Raw genomic sequence first — 17288 nt, 5'->3', positions numbered from 1 at the left:
AACCTCTGTTTGGGTTGCTACATTTCTTTTTTCCCGCAGCTTTTGACCTGATAGCCACCATGGCTGTTCCTCATAACAAAGTCCTCATAACAAAGTAGGCTGTAAGTGATTTACTGCTCAGCACACAAAAGGAGCTAGCAAATCCCAGAGGTGATGTTCTATCAGAACACACAGAAGGGGAGCATAAATAATCTGACCATGCTTAACTATTTTTATTCATGCTCTTGCAGCTACACAAACAGCTCTGCTCCACCGGTCAGGCTGGCTGCTAACTTTCACAAGAACTAAATGCAACGTGGTAACAACGTCTTTGACCCCTCCCCTCCAATTACACTGCTCTACAAAATCTACTCTCCATGGATTTCAGAACAGATAGATAGGTTACAAGCTGGTATTTCTAAGAGGCATGTTAAAATAGAACAAGTCTTGACCACTAGCAGGTGATTTTGACAACAACTGCTAGAAGAAAAACATCACCGACTTGGTGGGAAATCCCACATTAGAAACTAACACCTACAATATGCCAAACTCAGAATCACAGAATGGCTGAGGTTGGAAGGGACCTCTGAAGGTCAGCTAGGCCAACCACCCTGCTCAAGCAGGGACTCCTAGAGCACATGAACCAGGATTTTGTCCAGACAGTTTCTGAATATCTCCAGGGAGGGAGATTCCACAACCTCCCTGGGCAGCCTGTCCCAGTGCTCAGTCACCCTCACAGGAAAGTTCTTCCTTATGTTCAGGTGGAACTCCCTGTGCTGCGTTTTATGCCCATTACCTCTCATCCTATTGTTGTGTGCCAATGAGAAGAGCCTGGCCCCATCCTCTAGACACTGTCCCTTTAGATATTTATAAACATTAATCAGATCCCCTCTGAGTCGTCTTTTCTCCAGGCTGAACAGGCCCAGCTCCCTCAGCCTTTCCTCAGACGGAAGATGCTCCAGTTCTTTAATCATCTTAGTCGCCCTTTGCTGGACACGCTCCAGGAGTTTCATGTCCTTCCTGTACTGGGGAGCCCAGAACTGGACACAATACTCCAGGTGGGGCCTCACCAGGGCTGAGTAGAAGGGGAGGAGAATCTCTCTTGACCTGCTGGCCACTCTTCCCAATACAGCCCAGGATATTGCTGGCCTTCCTGGCCACAAGACCACACTGCTGGCTCATATTTAACCTGTTGTCCACCAACACTCCCAGGTCCCTTCTCCACAGGGCTGTTTTCCAGGAGGTCAGCCCCCATCCTGTCCTGGTGCTTGGGGTTATTCCTTCCCATATGCAGGACCCTGCACTTTCCCTTTTGAACCTCATGAGGTTCCTCTCTGCCCATCTCTCCAGCCTGTTGAGGTCCCTCTGAATGGCAGCACAGCCATCTGGAGTATCCAACACTCCTTCCAGTTTATTATCATCAGCAAATTTGCTGAGGAGGCACTCTTCCTTCATCTAAGTCACTGATGAATAGGTTGAACAACACTAGAGCCAGTATTGACCCCCGGGGACACCACTAGATACAGGCCTCCAGCTTGATTCCACACCACCAACGACAACCCTCTGAGCCCTGTCATTCAGCCAGTTCTCAATCCACCTGACCGTCCAGTCATCAAGTCCACACTTCTTGAGTGTGCCAATGAGGATGTCATGGGAGACAGTATCAAAAGCCTTGCTCAAGTCCAAGTATACGACACCCACTGCCACTCATATAAACCAAAAATTTGCTTTTCTCAGCTGGAGCTACATCCTCAGTCTCCTCCAGATCATAGACAAAGGCATTAGGCAATAGTTTTGTCAGACTTCTTCCCGTTAACAGAACTAGATTATTAACAGAAGCATATGAAAAGTACAACTGCTCCTGCTTATTTTACTCAGCAGACCACTAATGGTCCTGAACACTGCAACCTGTGTTTCTTTACAAGGAGTTTAACATGGAGCCACCAAATTTAATACTAAATGGGAAGGGAACAGCAGCTGTAGAAGTCTGGATAAGGATTGCTCAGTAGGAAATTATACAGCTGCTTTTAAAACCAGTAATGGCATCATTTGTATATAATTGCTTTCATGGAAGAATTAGAAAAAGGTATGAATGAGTTCAGAAAATTATTTGAGCAACTTCATGCAAGCAGCAGGGATTTTCCACTTTGCAGAAATTAAGACCATCTCCTGATCAGAGTTCTAAGTAAACGAAGACTCAGGTCTTAAGTCTTCCTCAAGTTGCAGTGCTTTCAGTTTTTTAAAAGGTAAAAATCAGGTCACTTTAAAATTAGATTTATTCCAGAACTCAGAAAAAAAGGATGAACCTTATAGCATACATAACACACCAACACTAAGTACTGATCATTTAGGGATCCACTCACATGCAGAAAGCCAGAGTGAATTATAAAGTATTTTTTTCCATTTTTTAATACAAAAAGAGTAGAACTAGTGCACATCAGCCAAATTTCACCCACATATAAAATAAAATTGAAGTTAGAAGTTGGTTTTTTGTTACTTTTGGGTTGTTGGGAAGTGTGTTTTTGTTTAAGAGTCATACAGACTCCAATTCCTTTTGGCATTTTACAGTTTCTCAGTAGTTGTATAAAGCTTTTGCTTTAAGCATTACTTTTATTTTCCAGGGGCTTTCAATTAGACACCCAAAACTTTTATTATTTAAACTCTTGTAACAAGAGCTCTGTAATTTTTACTTTGTGAAATCAGAAGTCCTATGCTGATAGAAATCACACACATTCTTACCAGCTGTTAGTACGGTTTTAGCACTCTGCACTATGCTGGAAGATCTCACAATTCCTGAAATGCCTGCAGACAGAAAAGCACACAGATGTTACCCATCTTCACAGTTTTGTGGGGATTTTTTTTTTATCCTCCAACATACACAAAAAAGTTAAATAATTTTCCAGTTACACAATCAAGCCAGCCTGAAAGTAAAACATACAACTTAAGCTGAGAAAGTTTGTTTCTGTTTTGTTTTGCCATACTAATTTAAAATATTCTCTAAGCTATTTTAACTTATTTTATACACAACATACAAAAAAAAAATCAATATTAAAACAGATAGGTATTGATCAAGCTCATTCATTTAGTTTTCCCATTATTTCTCTATTAAGATGATTAGTCTTAAAGGATTCAGAGTTGTTTAATTTAAGTGCTGGCATATGAACTTTCCAGAGCAGAACAAGCTATACTCATTGTTTCCTTCAATATGAAATTGGGATTTTTGCACTTCTCTGATCAAGTGAAGATGCCTGTATTGTGCAGTGTGTGTCAGGCTTTTTTAAATTATCAGCTTTTGGATAAGGCTTGTTTACCACTTTGCACTGTGACACATTCAGTTTTCATTTTCCAGTGGTTCTTACATATTAACAGAATAGTAAATAAAACATTAAAACTTTTTTTGAAAAGTACTAAGTTTTATCTGTTCCAACACACATATATAAAAGCATACTAATAATGTGCAGAACAAAACTACTGTACCTTACTAAATACTGAAAAATGTAGAAATGCAGCAGTCCCAGAGTTAGTCTTCCAAACTGAAAGTTACTCTTCTGCATTAACCAGAATGTAGAATATAATTTTAAGTATTATTTTTAAATCCTTCTTTCGGAGCTACTGCTATAATGAATAACAAAGCTTAGGGAAATCCATGAGTATGTATGAGGGATACAATATTCCAACAGAAAATAATAACCTGGGGGGTAGGGGTGGTGAGGGAAATGGAACAAATCATGTTGAGCTAGTAAAATACCTAAGGACAGCACAATTCAGCTTGAGTAATCAGCTTCGTCTTGCAGGATTACCAAATGGCTTGTCCTGTCCTTTACCCAGATTCTTGAATTAGGAAAATCTTTTGGCCACAAAAGTGGAAGAGGGGTTTTGGTTTGTTCTCCTAAGAGTACAAACTGCTTGGCTTGAGAAGACTGGATCTATCCAATGTTTTGCTACTGAACTGCTGCACCACTGCGCAGAGCCCAGCCATCCCCTACACAAACACAACCACAAGGATAGCGAGCTCAGGGGGGACAACTCGGAGCTCTGAAACGACATGCAGCTCACAACCACTGCAACTCCTGCTCCCTGGCTCAGCCATCACCACATTACTGCTGCAGTCCAGCCATAGTAGAATAGAAGCTGCCATAGACTGACATGAAAGAAGCTGGACACCTTCATGTCCAGGTGTGATTCATCCCATACTGTCAACTGCAACTCTCAGGAGCTTTATTTCCCCGAACAGCAATCAGTGTCAGAGCTCCCTCAGCAGCTGGCTAGTGTCTTGTGGCTCTCGGATATCTAGGGAGTTTTTGTTGTGCTCAGTGAGCTTGCAAAATTGGCCACCTGGAACTAAGATGTGTCAAGTTCTCTAATGATCTAAAGGACACTTCAATACCAAATGTTTTCAGTTTTCTGCAGAATAATAAAATACTGATGTCTGCAGCATAAGCTTTAACTTGCTCATACAACATTACCTTGCCTCAGAGAAGCTGTGACAATGAGAAACATCTCAATCTTTTTCCTCAAAGCCCGAGTTCTCCACCAGAGCTCGTGTATCTGGACTAACTATGAAAACTGGGAAAGGCATTGTCCTCGAGCTAGAAAATTAACTTAGCATTACAATGAATGACTGGTAGGATATATAGCTTAGCATTCAGATGAAGGTATGCCAGCCAATGTAATCCTGAAGGTGTAAGCATCCCAAATAGAGTTAGAGGGTCTAAGAAGGCCACACTAATTCCTACAGACTGCTTCTTTCAGAATCCAAAACAAAACATATGTTTCTATATCAGTAGGAATGCTATTTGCTGGTATTTCAGAGAACCTGCTTGCAACCAAACAAATCCAAAACCATGCTTTTAGGAACATATCTCAATACTAACCTCTTTTTTCATCTTCCTTCTCTCTAAATCATAAGTCTGTATATCTATTGTGTCTTAAAGGAGATGACAGACACTGATCTAGGCCTACCTTGATGCACCACAAATCCGCAGTCAGGGTCATGGGCAACTTGCAGTAAAATTTCTTCCACATCTCTGTTTTTTCCAGGAGGGTCTACCAGAGAAGTTATCTTTTGTTGCAGAGTTCTTGGCAAAGCCATTAGTTGTGCAAATTGACCTTCTGGACTTTTATCAATCTGAATGTTATAAAAAATAAGACAGCGAAAACTTTCATTGTTAATAAAGTAAGTTCTCTTTTCAAAGAAGTCAGAAAAGGCTTTTGGCTATCTTTTACCTATTTTGACCTATTCTGATATCTATTTATTGATAAATATCTCAAAGAACATGATCTATTTCACTTGTAAAAGTCAGGAAAAAATGCTAATGAAAACTTCCCAAGCACTGGGAAATGCAGTATCTCAGTTCTCAACCTGAAGAATAACTCAGCAGAAAGATGTTACTTTTATCCAAGGGAAGACTAATGTACACACACGATCTTGCTGCCTTTGCAAGCAACTTTTAATTGAAACTGTATCATTTCTACTCTGGATATCTCCTTTGGAAACATAAGCACACTACAGGGATAAAAAAAAGTTCCCAAAAGACCACTTAGCTCAAGTTTCTTCTGCTTGAACACAAGTAAACTACACACACACACACATTTCAAGTCAATGTTTGAAAAACATTTTCTATGTTTTAAACTCAAACCACATCTGGTTTGTATAATTTGAAGGAAACATTCATTCCACATTTTCCAATCTAAATCAGAAATTCAATGACCCTTTTTTGAACACAATGATACCGACATGCAGGCCTGTACATATTTATACAAAGTGTAAGCACAAATACTGAAAAATGCATAAGAGAGCAGATCTCTCCAAAACTGGAGGAAAATATGAAGAGCTTGATTCCTCCCACACAACTTTTTAGACAGTTCATGGAGACATCAGACAGGAGTCTAGTTGTCCTATACACTCCCTTTAGTCAATGGGGAGAAAATGATATCCAGATGAATCACCCACTGACTACAGAGGGAGCCGACAATGAGCAGGCTCTTAACATTATGTGGGAGGAATCCACGCCTGAACCAGAACTGTAAGAACTAGTGTCTGCCTTCAATTGTTTTTGAGGAATCTTTTAAGAAATAATTTTCTCTATTACTCTGAAGACGTATACTTGGAAAAGGGGTTTCTGTTCTGCGTTAAACAGCACTCCTGATAGCAGTTATCCTCTTCAGTCTGGGGAAAATCTGCCAATAACCAGACCAAGGTGTAAGGAATAAAGTATTAAAGCACTTTGCTCAAAAACAAGACTAAAATGATGGCATTTAATTAACAGCCTCAATGACTATTATGGAATTACAGACAGATTTATTATCCAACAATGTATTCGTAGTATACTACCAGGATTTGGTTAAAGACAATAATACCCCCTGTTGTGTTACAATTAGCCATTTTATTGGAAAAAGCATTGCTGATTCTTTTCAAAATTAATTTAAATATTTCTTCCACTAAACTGTTCAAAAGCACATTGATAAGAAAACATGGAGACAGCTGCAGTATAATACAGATTTGCCTACGCTGTACTCCAGAGCAATGCAGTAGAATTGTTCACTGTACTCAAGCTTGCTTCTATCTGTACTTCAGTTTCTAACAAAGACACATTCTAAAAGGAGGCATTTGTGAGATAATTACCAAGGTGACTTGAGGATGAGGACGTGCCCATGTCCGTGAGACAACTCATGCTATTTGCAACTTCATGTTGAAATGCATATCACACTTGAATATTCACACACAGATATGCATACTCCAAGAGGAAAACATGTTATTGGACTCCTGACAGTGGCACTTCCCCGCTTAATTTCAATGTAATACTTATATCTTATGCCAGAAAGATGGAATTCAAGACACTGATCATTTTGGATACCTGTTTCCCAGGTACTAGAAAAAAATTGGTACCTGTTTCCCAAGTCCTAGAAAAAAATTATTTTAATGTGAGTATTTAAAGATAATACCAGAATTTCATTTGGGTTTAGTCAACTGATCATCGTAACTAGCACTCTAGGGGTTTTTTTGTGAGATGCAGTTTTTAATCGCACAAAGTTGCAACTCTAAGTTACAGCCTAATCTTTTTAACACAAACCATATGTTTATTCATCACTTCCTAGAATGTTGCTTCCATATGGTAGTCATTAGAACACACATTTCAAAATTATCTTCTCTTGTTCCCTTACTAGGGCTCTAGTTCTGCACCCATACTCAAAATTAACAGTAGTTACTACATATGCAGAGGCTCGTATTTAAAGATGAGTTGTCTGGTTGTAGAATTAACTAAACAACAAAACCAGGACAAACAGCAAGGACAGTGACTACAACTGCTCGCCTTAGTGTACGGCAGAATTCTTGCCTTCTGTCAGTGTGATAAAGCACTTCCACTTGCTTGTTTTAAAAATGTTTTGAAGAACGCCACTTGCCTCTAGCCTTCCCAGATGGTGCTTATATACCACTTGAGGGCAGTCCTGCAGTATGTTACTGTACAGCTTCTGAAAATGGGGAACATTCGGTTTCACTATGTTCTGCACTTTCGATCTGTCTTCTCCTATTACCATTCTGAAATCACCTAGTCAGGAAAAGAAAAACATTTAACTCATTAGGAAAAAAACCTGAAAACTCAAAGGAGGAGAATATAACAGAAACTGACATAGTACAAAGTTGTCATCTAAAACTTGATTCTCCAATTCTACCAGTGCCTATATAATTCACAGGAAGGTTCACCTTCTAATAGTCAAAAAATACTATTCAAATACTTTCAAATACAGAAAAGAAGATTCAGAATTGGTACATGGCCTCCAATATGCTGTAATATAATCAACCCACGTGTCTACATTTTCACTTGGGCAACAAAAAAATTCCAGCTGTCAAGTTCAGCCTCAAAAGTGACAGTTAACACAGTTATATTCTTTGCAACCACACACTGGTTTCAACAGATTACTAAACAGATTGACCGGCCTCAATTCTTTACGTCCATAAACAAAATAACCTCCAATTTTCCAATACTGAAAGAAAATAATTCAGACTGTCTCTGTATTTAAAGGGCAGTACCTAAAGTTCAGCTAATGGCAGCCATGGTAAGATCCCAGCACCACTTTTTCCTCTTAGCCACATATTTTGTTAGTAGTTTCAAAAAGCAACTCTTTTTAACACCACTGTTAACATTACTGACCTTTAAACTTTTTTGATATACGACTGAAAAGTTCCACAGAAAATAAGTGAAAAGACAGTCAGTCTGTAACAGAAACTACCTCTGTTCATCTGCCTCTATTAGGTACTTCCCTGGTAGCTTCCACACTTACCAACCAGGAGTTAGAGGCTCAGTGCAGCACATATCAACAAACAAAATCCTGAATCAATTCATTCTCCCACTTCCCACATTCAGGAGACAAATGTTGTTGCAAGGTGGTAACTTGCTAGCATTACTTAGTTTATTTCAATTTATGCCAAGCCACAAAACAAACACTTCCCATATAAATGGTACTGACTCACTGCTCTCAAAAAATGCATTTAAAAAAACCCAGGATAAACATTTTCCAAATTAAAGCATGAACAACTCTTTTCAGCAGTCTCCAAGGAGACTGATTAGAGTAACACATAAAATCAATTTTGTCTACTAGTATACCCTCTGAAAAGTTTAAGATTTAACAAAATGGTAGCAAAATAAAATATCCACAAACATGTCATTACCAGCCTTTTTCTTGAACATTCCCAACTGGGAGTCTTACTGCTTCAACACAGCAGAGTCAATTTCAACATTTTACAGCATGGCAACTGATCTCCCACATTTTTGGTTAATTGCACCATTTCAAAGGATATATAAAATAGTATCTTGGTCACTAGTGTTCACCAAGAATCTAATGACATTCCTGGACAGGCTTCACGTGGGCAGGTATGCAGCCCTGTAGCAAACATCCCTGGTAAGCAACCCTCATCCACCCCACTACCAGCATCCTCTTTACCGTCACTTTCCAAGAGATAAAGACTCAGAAAAAACTGCTAAGGAAAAGCTGAACTAATTGCAATCTAAGCTGACCAGAGAAGTACAACGTAAACAATAGTAACACTCCTCAGTATAGCCAAGCTGCAGCTTATAAACCCTACCTGCTTACCTGTCCTTTTTTAAAAAAAGCCAAACTTGCATTTCTATACAAGCAAGGAAGTGCTGTGTAAAGTACAACTCCAACAAAACTTGTTCGTAATGATTTCATTAAGGATATCAACATTTAAAGAGCAATGCTGAATTCAACTTTAACAATTAAATCTTATATTGAAGAGTCATTTGGAGTGATTTCTTAATTTTTTTTTCCATTCATACCAATTTCTTTACTAAAGAAAGGAGGAAATTCTCTTGGCAAAAAAAAGTCAACAAATACCAACCAGGAGGTGAGTGTTAAATGCACACTGAAGAATCATAACCTGGATCTTTACGTTAACTAAGTAAGAACTTTAAACACAGCACATTTAAAAAGTAAGAGATAACAAAGCAGGGTCAGACGATCAGATGAATCAACATTACACTGAGAGTAAAAAGAACATTTTCTTTCAAAGTTTTGAACAATTAAAACTAAAATACAACCCATACAAACAGAAAAAAATCCCCATTATCTCACCATATTCAATCGCCCATATTTAGCTGTTCATAATGAAGCAGATATAACAAGTTTTGCTTAGGTACCTATACCTATTTTCTATGAATAAGCACAATTAGCCTTTCCAAGCTGTTAAGTAACACAGGATTAAATATAGTTATTGGAGCACGCAACAGTGTAGGCCCAAAGCAAGATAGCAGATGACTTATTCCACATTAAACTTCCTCCTGTGGTACAACAGCTCCAACTACAGCTTTTCTCCTCAAAGACTGCAGACACCATATACTCACCAGAATAGGAGAGTCCTGCAATCTGCGTGTAGAGATCTTCTTCAGAGAAACTTTCTGGTAGCATGAGGAAGGCTGCAGTGACTGCACTCTTCAGGTTGCTAACGAGAGCAGCTTGCAGCTTGCTGTTCTCATTCTGTGTCAGTATTTTGACCTGAAAAAGCAGAATCATTGGAAGCAAGAATTCAGGAAAGCACTACTGAAGATGGAGCTAGAAATGTTACTCAATCTAATATGAATATTCATGAATTTAGGACTAATCAAAACAGTAAATGTGAATGCATTAACAAAAATACTTCAAATGTGATTATGCAACGAGAAAAAAATTGTCACACTGAAAGACAACGGAATACCACAAAAAGAGGTAAGTTTTCCTATTCATCTTTATTTTATTTTTTTTTTAAACAGAGGACTCCTCTATCACATGCTTCAAGTAGTTCCTTAGACATTAGTTGTGCTCCTAGAAGAAGCAGGGCTTTATTTTGTACTTTATATGAGCAGAATGCGAACTCAACGGCAACTTCACATATAGATGAAGAACAGATCACCAAATTGAGTGCTTCTATGTGTCACAAACAAAAGTTTATTTTTAGGAAACATTTAAACTGTTCAAGACCAACTAGAGAATCCAGTCACATAGGATATGGAAATACACTGGAATAAAAAGCAGATCTTCAGTAAGAACTGAATACAGAAACATACTATAGACACGAGACAATGAAGTCAGCCTGGTTTACAAGATGGCCAGCTATGCTCTTTCAGAAACAACTCTCCCAAGAACACCTGCCAGTTGTGAGTTTCTGTCTTTTCCAAGTGTTCTGATTAAGCAACACTGCCCTGCTCATAAAAGGTACCTTCTCCATATTTGTTTACTCTAGAATACCTTAAAGTGCAAACCCACTGGCACTTATGAACAAATGGATCCAACTTGCTTTTACCCTCCAAAAGCCCATCCATACACAAATGAGTGCAGTATTACTTGAAATTCTGCCCCAAAATATAACCTGAAGTAGCTAAGGTCTATGTTGAAGTAAATATCTTCCTTTAGGAATGTAAATACTCTGTTAATTAAGAAAAAAAAATTAAACCAAACATAGATTCAGTAAATAAAGTAGGAGAATCAGACATATCCGCTATGCAAAATTCTTACAGAGAGGACATTGAGAAAGCAATGTCATGGCTGGCCAATACTGTATTCAGAACATAAGTCTTGATTATGGTGAAATCTTTAAGAGGGATAAAACCAGAACAATATCTCACTTTGATATGGTGGTGAATGAAACAGTATAGAGGCTGCTTGTTTCAATCATTCCACACTAAAGCATGATTTGCCCAACATCAAATCTGTAAGATGGTCTGTAATTGGTCCAGGGTGGATCTTTGAAGGATATTTTCCCTTCTTTGATTTTTATTTCAAAAATAAAGAGTTCTTTGTACAGGTAAACATTTCAGAATTCCTCCTAAATTCTCCTGCAAATTACTTTGTACTTTTAGCATTAAAAGGAAGACAATGATAAAACACACTAAAATACAATACAACCATCTGCCAGGGAGCCCAGAGTGAAATTCATTTCCTTGAAAATCATGGGAGAAGTTTATGGAATGCAGACAGACTTGCTCAAATAAGACCCAATAAACAAGATAGGCTGGTCATGAGGATAAACTAATATGTAAAATCTCATCAGCTAATTCACTTAAATGTACTTTTGTAACTTGCTGCTACAGGGAAACTCTAAGGAAAGACAGAAGGGAGAGGTCTGTGGCACCCCAAGCAGTCACACAAACTGAAAATAACAGCAAGTTATGGACAAGTTTTAAGACCACCATAGTTACAGCCTTTTAAAACGTGAAACTCAGCAGAGAGGCTACTCCTCATAGAAGACCAAGGACTTGCTTTAGTGAAGTAAAAGGAATAATCTCCTCCTTTACTAAAAATACTCCCTAACAGAAAGGAGATTTTTTTTTTTTTTTCAAGGGGAAATAATATGCTAGGCATCAAAATTTAAATGCATGAAACACTGCAGTAGTGACATCATTCATGAAGAAATTTTAAACAGTTTAGGTGGCTAGAAATTTCCCAGGAAGACAGTTAACCACCCAGGTCAGACAAGGATGAATGTTGATTCTTGGGGTAAATCTGAAAGCAGACTGAAGTTAAGGAAAGCTTTTTCACAGTACAGACAACTTATGATCAGAACTAGTCACTGTACCATATCAGATAAGGGGGAAAGAAGAAGCCAATTTATTCTGGTTTTACAGTATGCAGAGAATTCAGTTAACTAACAGAACAACTGAGACTTTAAAATTATTAAGTATTTTTAAAAAAAGAATATATACAATTTTATAAATAAGCATGACCCTCAGTCATTATAACAATTTAAAGTAGGAAATGTACTACCTTCACTGCTAGGAAAGTCATAGACAAGAAACTGCAGGCATGTGTACACAAAGATACTTGAAGACAAACAAAATACACAAAGAAAATTTCTTTATTGAATGAAAGGTGTCAAAAGCACTATTGCATTTTGTGTACTCTGCTAAATATCATGGGAAAAGGATTTTTCCACTTCTAGCAAAAAATGTTTTTACAGATTTGGACAATGGAAAAATTCTATAAACAAATATGTGCTGTGTCTCTCCTTCATGGGAATTTTTGAAATATAAAAAACCCTAAACCTCCCAAGACCCCTCTAAAAAGTAAAAGGTATTTCTATACACTATTCATACTCCTCTCTTTCTCTCACCTCACTTCAATTTATTAAACACTTCCTTCTCTTTATAGTCTCTCCAGGACAACAGTAAATGCAGCTGCTTACACTAAAGCATACAGTCTACGTTTAACAAAAAATTCAGTAACATTCCACATTCCAGATGCTTTTTAAAATCTTCTTCCTCTGAAAACCAATTATGTGTCACTTGTACTTATTTATTTTACTTTTTAGGTACAGTAGCTTTTTTTTCTCTCCCCCCCCTCCGGGAAACCTGTTAGTTACGGAGAAATGACAATTACAACTAAGTTTATTCAATTTTTCAATACAGTTCAATGTGAATTCAGTGTTATAAATTTCACATGGGATGAAAAGCCAATAAACTTTTAACAAAGAAGCCTGGGGAAGAAAAGTTAGTATTTCTAAGTGGCAATTCCAAACTCCATCTATTCTACCAAACATTCTGGGAAGATCACTTGGTCAAGGCAACCAGTTCATAACAGAAACAAAACCTCCAGTGAAAATTAAGCCAAGATTTTCAAGCCAGAGCAAATGTTTTAGCTTATGTGCTAGAACAGCTTGGATAGCTTTCACTCATGGAGTGTCAGCTTTGTAATGGAACACCAGAAAGGCGCTGGGCTCTTCCTCCTCTCTATGAGAGTGAGGAGGAAATTCCCAAACAAACTGTTAAACAATATTAATCTGGCTTCAGACTACTGAGTCCAGAACCAGCACAAAAGGCAAATGCTATGTAAGAAAACAAGCCTAACCATGTGTCCCTTCCAAAAGAGACTTACTGTTTTTGAGGTAAAAAAAGCTTTCTATCACTACCATTTACTACATATACATCAAAATATCAAACTGGTTGTGAAGTCAGAACCAGCAGACATTTGCAATCTGTACAACAGATGTAAACAAATTGTTTGGTCATTTTTGGTCAACAGAGTGTAATATTCAAAATCCTAATTAGTGATTTTATAGGTTCTACAGGAAGAGACAATTTAAACATTCACCAAGTAATCTTCTGGTCCAATTCTAGTTTAAATCCTTTACTCAATGGAAATTCCTGTGAGCATTATGAAAATAGTCTGGACTGATTTCTTCTTTCATCTATCAAATACACACACGGTATCTCCACTGTCCTGTTAGCAACCAAGCAACACATCAAATTCTGCCTTCTTGTGGAAGTATGTACTCCCACTGAATTTAACCAAAAGATACACAGCACAATTTATATATAACATGGAGAAATATCCTAAAATAAATAAAAGCAGCAGCAAATGCAGTTACACTGAAAATAAAGATTCAGTATTCATTGTTAATGTGAAATTCAGAGTTCTTCCTTCAGTTTTTTTTTTTCAATGTATTAAGTTTCATTCTTTATAAAGATAACAGCTGTTCTAACCTCTATCATCTATAACACATCCCTGGAGACAGAGAAAAGCCAGCAGCGTTGAGACAATCTATTCTAACTTTCACCTCAAGTTTTTAGTTAAAAGCATAACTAACTTGTGTTCCAAGACTTGAACAAGAGTTCTCCTCTCCTTCCCCCTTCCCCTCTTAAGAAATTTTAACTTATCACTGCTGCCATCTGCTGAAAGCACACCGAATCAGGCACTCATGGGATAGCAACAACCTCCTCTTTTTAACGACACAAACACAGAAGAGAAAAACAAACATGCTTATCACATGGTTCAGTCAATTATAGATCCAATAACAACAAATGAACTAGACAGTAACTGCACAGCAAAGCAGCTTTCCGCTGTAAAGATTCACATTATTTAACTGTGTTAAATTTTGGTGACTCCTATAGTTTGTTATTAAAAGTAAATAATAAATTTAACATTAGAGGGACTTCGAGTTAATATAGTCCAGTTATTCAAGATTTACTACAGGCAAAAAACTGATTAATAAATCTACCTTTAGGGTTTTTTTCACATAACACAGAATATCTTTAAGGACTGCATTTCACTTCTTTTCTGAGACATTACCCCTCTAGGACTACACCTCTAAATCAGGGCAGATTATTTGTTCAGTACTGATGGATAGAACCTTAACAGTTAAAACTACAACTGATAATTTTCCAGACCTGTAATTTCCTGCATTTCAAGACACATAACTGAACAGACCAGCAGTTACCGGTTTTTGTAGGCGTCCAGCGACATAGAGGGTCTTCCAGTGAAGTAAATCATCAACCAGGGTATCAGTGCTAATTACACCATATTTTATCATCTGGAAAAAAGCAAAACAAAGGCTTTTGAAAAACCATATACCTGTACCATTTTCACTATATGAAACTTATTACTTAGTTACTACAACTGTCATTAATTCCAATAAAAAACTAGATGCATAACAAGAAAACATCTTAATGCTTTAATAAACACAGAAGGGAAAAGAAATTCCTATTTACATGCAAACTACTGAAAAAAAAAAAAAAGAAAAGGGAAGATTCGCAGAACTATCCAAGATCCTTTCTAGAATCAAAGCTACAATAAAGTCACCCCAGGACCAATCACTAAAGCAAAAGACTTTAAAACCCAAAGAAACCTAGTCTAGACAGACATTGCCACTGAAGAGATCTGAAGATTAAAATACAACTGTTCATAAAAAGATTATTGAAAGGTTACAATAATTTTTTTACCAGCCAAACGTTACAATATTTGGAAGAATCCACAGTATCTTTATTACATTAAAAACATTTGAGAAATAGTTTGTCAGATATCTAAAATAAACTAAAATGCCAGACCCAGCCATTTATGCATCCCATTACTGGGGCGTGGGGGTGTGTATCGGGGAGCTGCTTCTTTTGCCCTTTGATGTTAGCAAGCAAATTGTGATTTTCTAGTTAAAAGATGAATTTTCAACAATTTCTTAACAATTTGCACTTGCTGAGTTTTCAAAGATTATCATCACAGCAAGGCAGCCAATGCTAGAATTTCTGGATATTAAAGGACCACAGACTGTCCTATAACTGAGACATTACAGCATCAGGGTGTAAAGAGACAAGAACAGAATTAGAGAGCAAAAATCATTGGTCCTTAACATAAAATCCAACATCTCTTTTTACATAAAGAGAACAAGGTTTAAACCCCAAATTCTTGCCTCATACAAATGCCTTTACACAAAATATAAAGTATGTAATAGACTACCTGCCTCTCCAATTTTCTATGAAGAATTCTGACATATACTCAACTGCTAAAATCCTGATACATGTTACAACCACCAAAACTGGCAGCCAGCAAGTAATAAGGAATACAAATCCAGCTTCTGCAGGGCTTTACTTGTAAATTCCAAATATTGCTTGCACTTTTAAAGTGCAAGAGCAGCTGCTCTGCTTGCTTTTTAATTAATATGCTGTTTGTGAAACAATTTGAGACATAAATACTGAAGGTACCATGAGTTAAGGATCACTTATAATCTACCACATTTGCTTCCTCTGCAGAAATCTGCTTACACTAATAATTTCAAAACTTCACACACAAACATTTGACTTCATTTACTCAAACTACTTGTACTTACCCTACCATTACATGGCACTAAAGTATTGTAGTAAATCCCAGCTCCATAGCTCTGTATACTACTTATCTGTTTTGGTCCAAAAACTTTTAGGAATGAATAATGACCCCTGTTCTTTAACAAGTTCCTCATGTGCCAGGTCACAGAATCATCAACAGCAAACACGAAGTCCAGCATATTGTTCTGTGGAAAAGGAGAAAAGTGTTGGGGTTTATATGTCAGGAAGCAAGTGATGTTAATCACATTAATCTAAGTTATATGTAGTATCAAACTACCACCTAATAATTTTTTCACAAGTAAAAAGAAAAATAAATAAATCCAAAACAAAAGCACTAATGTCGAACACAGTTCAAAGGTTTTGATTAAGTTGTTGCTGTTTTCTAGTTGGTCTAGCAGAGATGGTCCAAAATTTCCCAGTCCTCCTGGTTAAGTGACCAAACTTCACCGCTCTGAAACTGGGAAGCCTGTGATGAGATCTCCACCATTCTAGATCACAGCTCGGCATAGCAGCTTAAATTGCTAATAAACAGGACATTTGCTAATACATGAGGCCATGAAATGGGAAATGTGGGCAGACAAAGTCAGCTTAGAGCTGGCAGCAATAAACTGCACTTCTAGTGTATTCACTTGCTTTTGTCAACAAAACAATGCAAACTCTACAGACTTGCAAACTATAACACATACCCTGCTCTTCAGAAGAAATCACTCCACACATTCCTTGAGCAGTTTACAACTCACACCCACAACAAACTAATACTGGGAGTGACATTGCTTCAAATTCTTTAGGCCTACCTCTCTGTGTGGGCTGCACCTTAGCTAATGAGTTAATAGCATTAAAAAGAGGGGACTGTTAGCTACCTTCTCTCCCACTGTTTTGTGGAGGGGATGAGATGCTGTTAGAGCTCTGAAATTCTGATTATCCTCTTTTCCTCCTTTCAGAAAAGAAAATGAGACACATTTAAAGCTACATTTGTGGGGTGTGCTTCATGGGCTTGCCATAATGAGCAACACTGCCTACCAACGGGTTTTAAAAGATCAAACATATGCACATAAAAAATTAAAATAGAATAAAAATCACTATTTCCAAGCAGCTTGACCTCCAAAACCATGAGAAAGGGCCGAGAATGTCACTTCAGGTGCCAACGCCTTTTGCTTGTTTCCCTCATTTGCTGGGCAGCGAACAGCTCGGACAGGCTGGCGCTGATTTATAGAGCCGAGAGCGACC

The 17288-nt window shown here is 37.6% G+C and overlaps 1 protein-coding gene across 1 annotated transcript; it reads right to left on the bottom strand.

Moving 5' to 3' along the window:
• Nucleotides 1-2342: 2342 nt before the first annotated feature.
• TAMM41 (TAM41 mitochondrial translocator assembly and maintenance homolog) lies at nt 2343-16246 on the bottom strand (the record flags this gene model as incomplete). Its single annotated transcript, XM_010162246.2, has 7 exons — nt 2343-2380; nt 2712-2781; nt 4942-5107; nt 7384-7529; nt 9843-9993; nt 14687-14779; nt 16067-16246. Coding segments are annotated over 7 exons (844 nt in total), but the record flags the coding sequence as incomplete, so codon positions are not given.
• Nucleotides 16247-17288: the final 1042 nt, after the last annotated feature.

The sequence above is a fragment of the Antrostomus carolinensis genome, unplaced genomic scaffold (genome assembly GCF_000700745.2).
Source record: "Antrostomus carolinensis isolate BGI_N321 unplaced genomic scaffold, ASM70074v2 scaffold45020, whole genome shotgun sequence".
NCBI lineage: Eukaryota > Metazoa > Chordata > Aves > Caprimulgiformes > Caprimulgidae > Antrostomus > Antrostomus carolinensis.
This window is presented reverse-complemented; position numbering and strand designations above follow the sequence as displayed.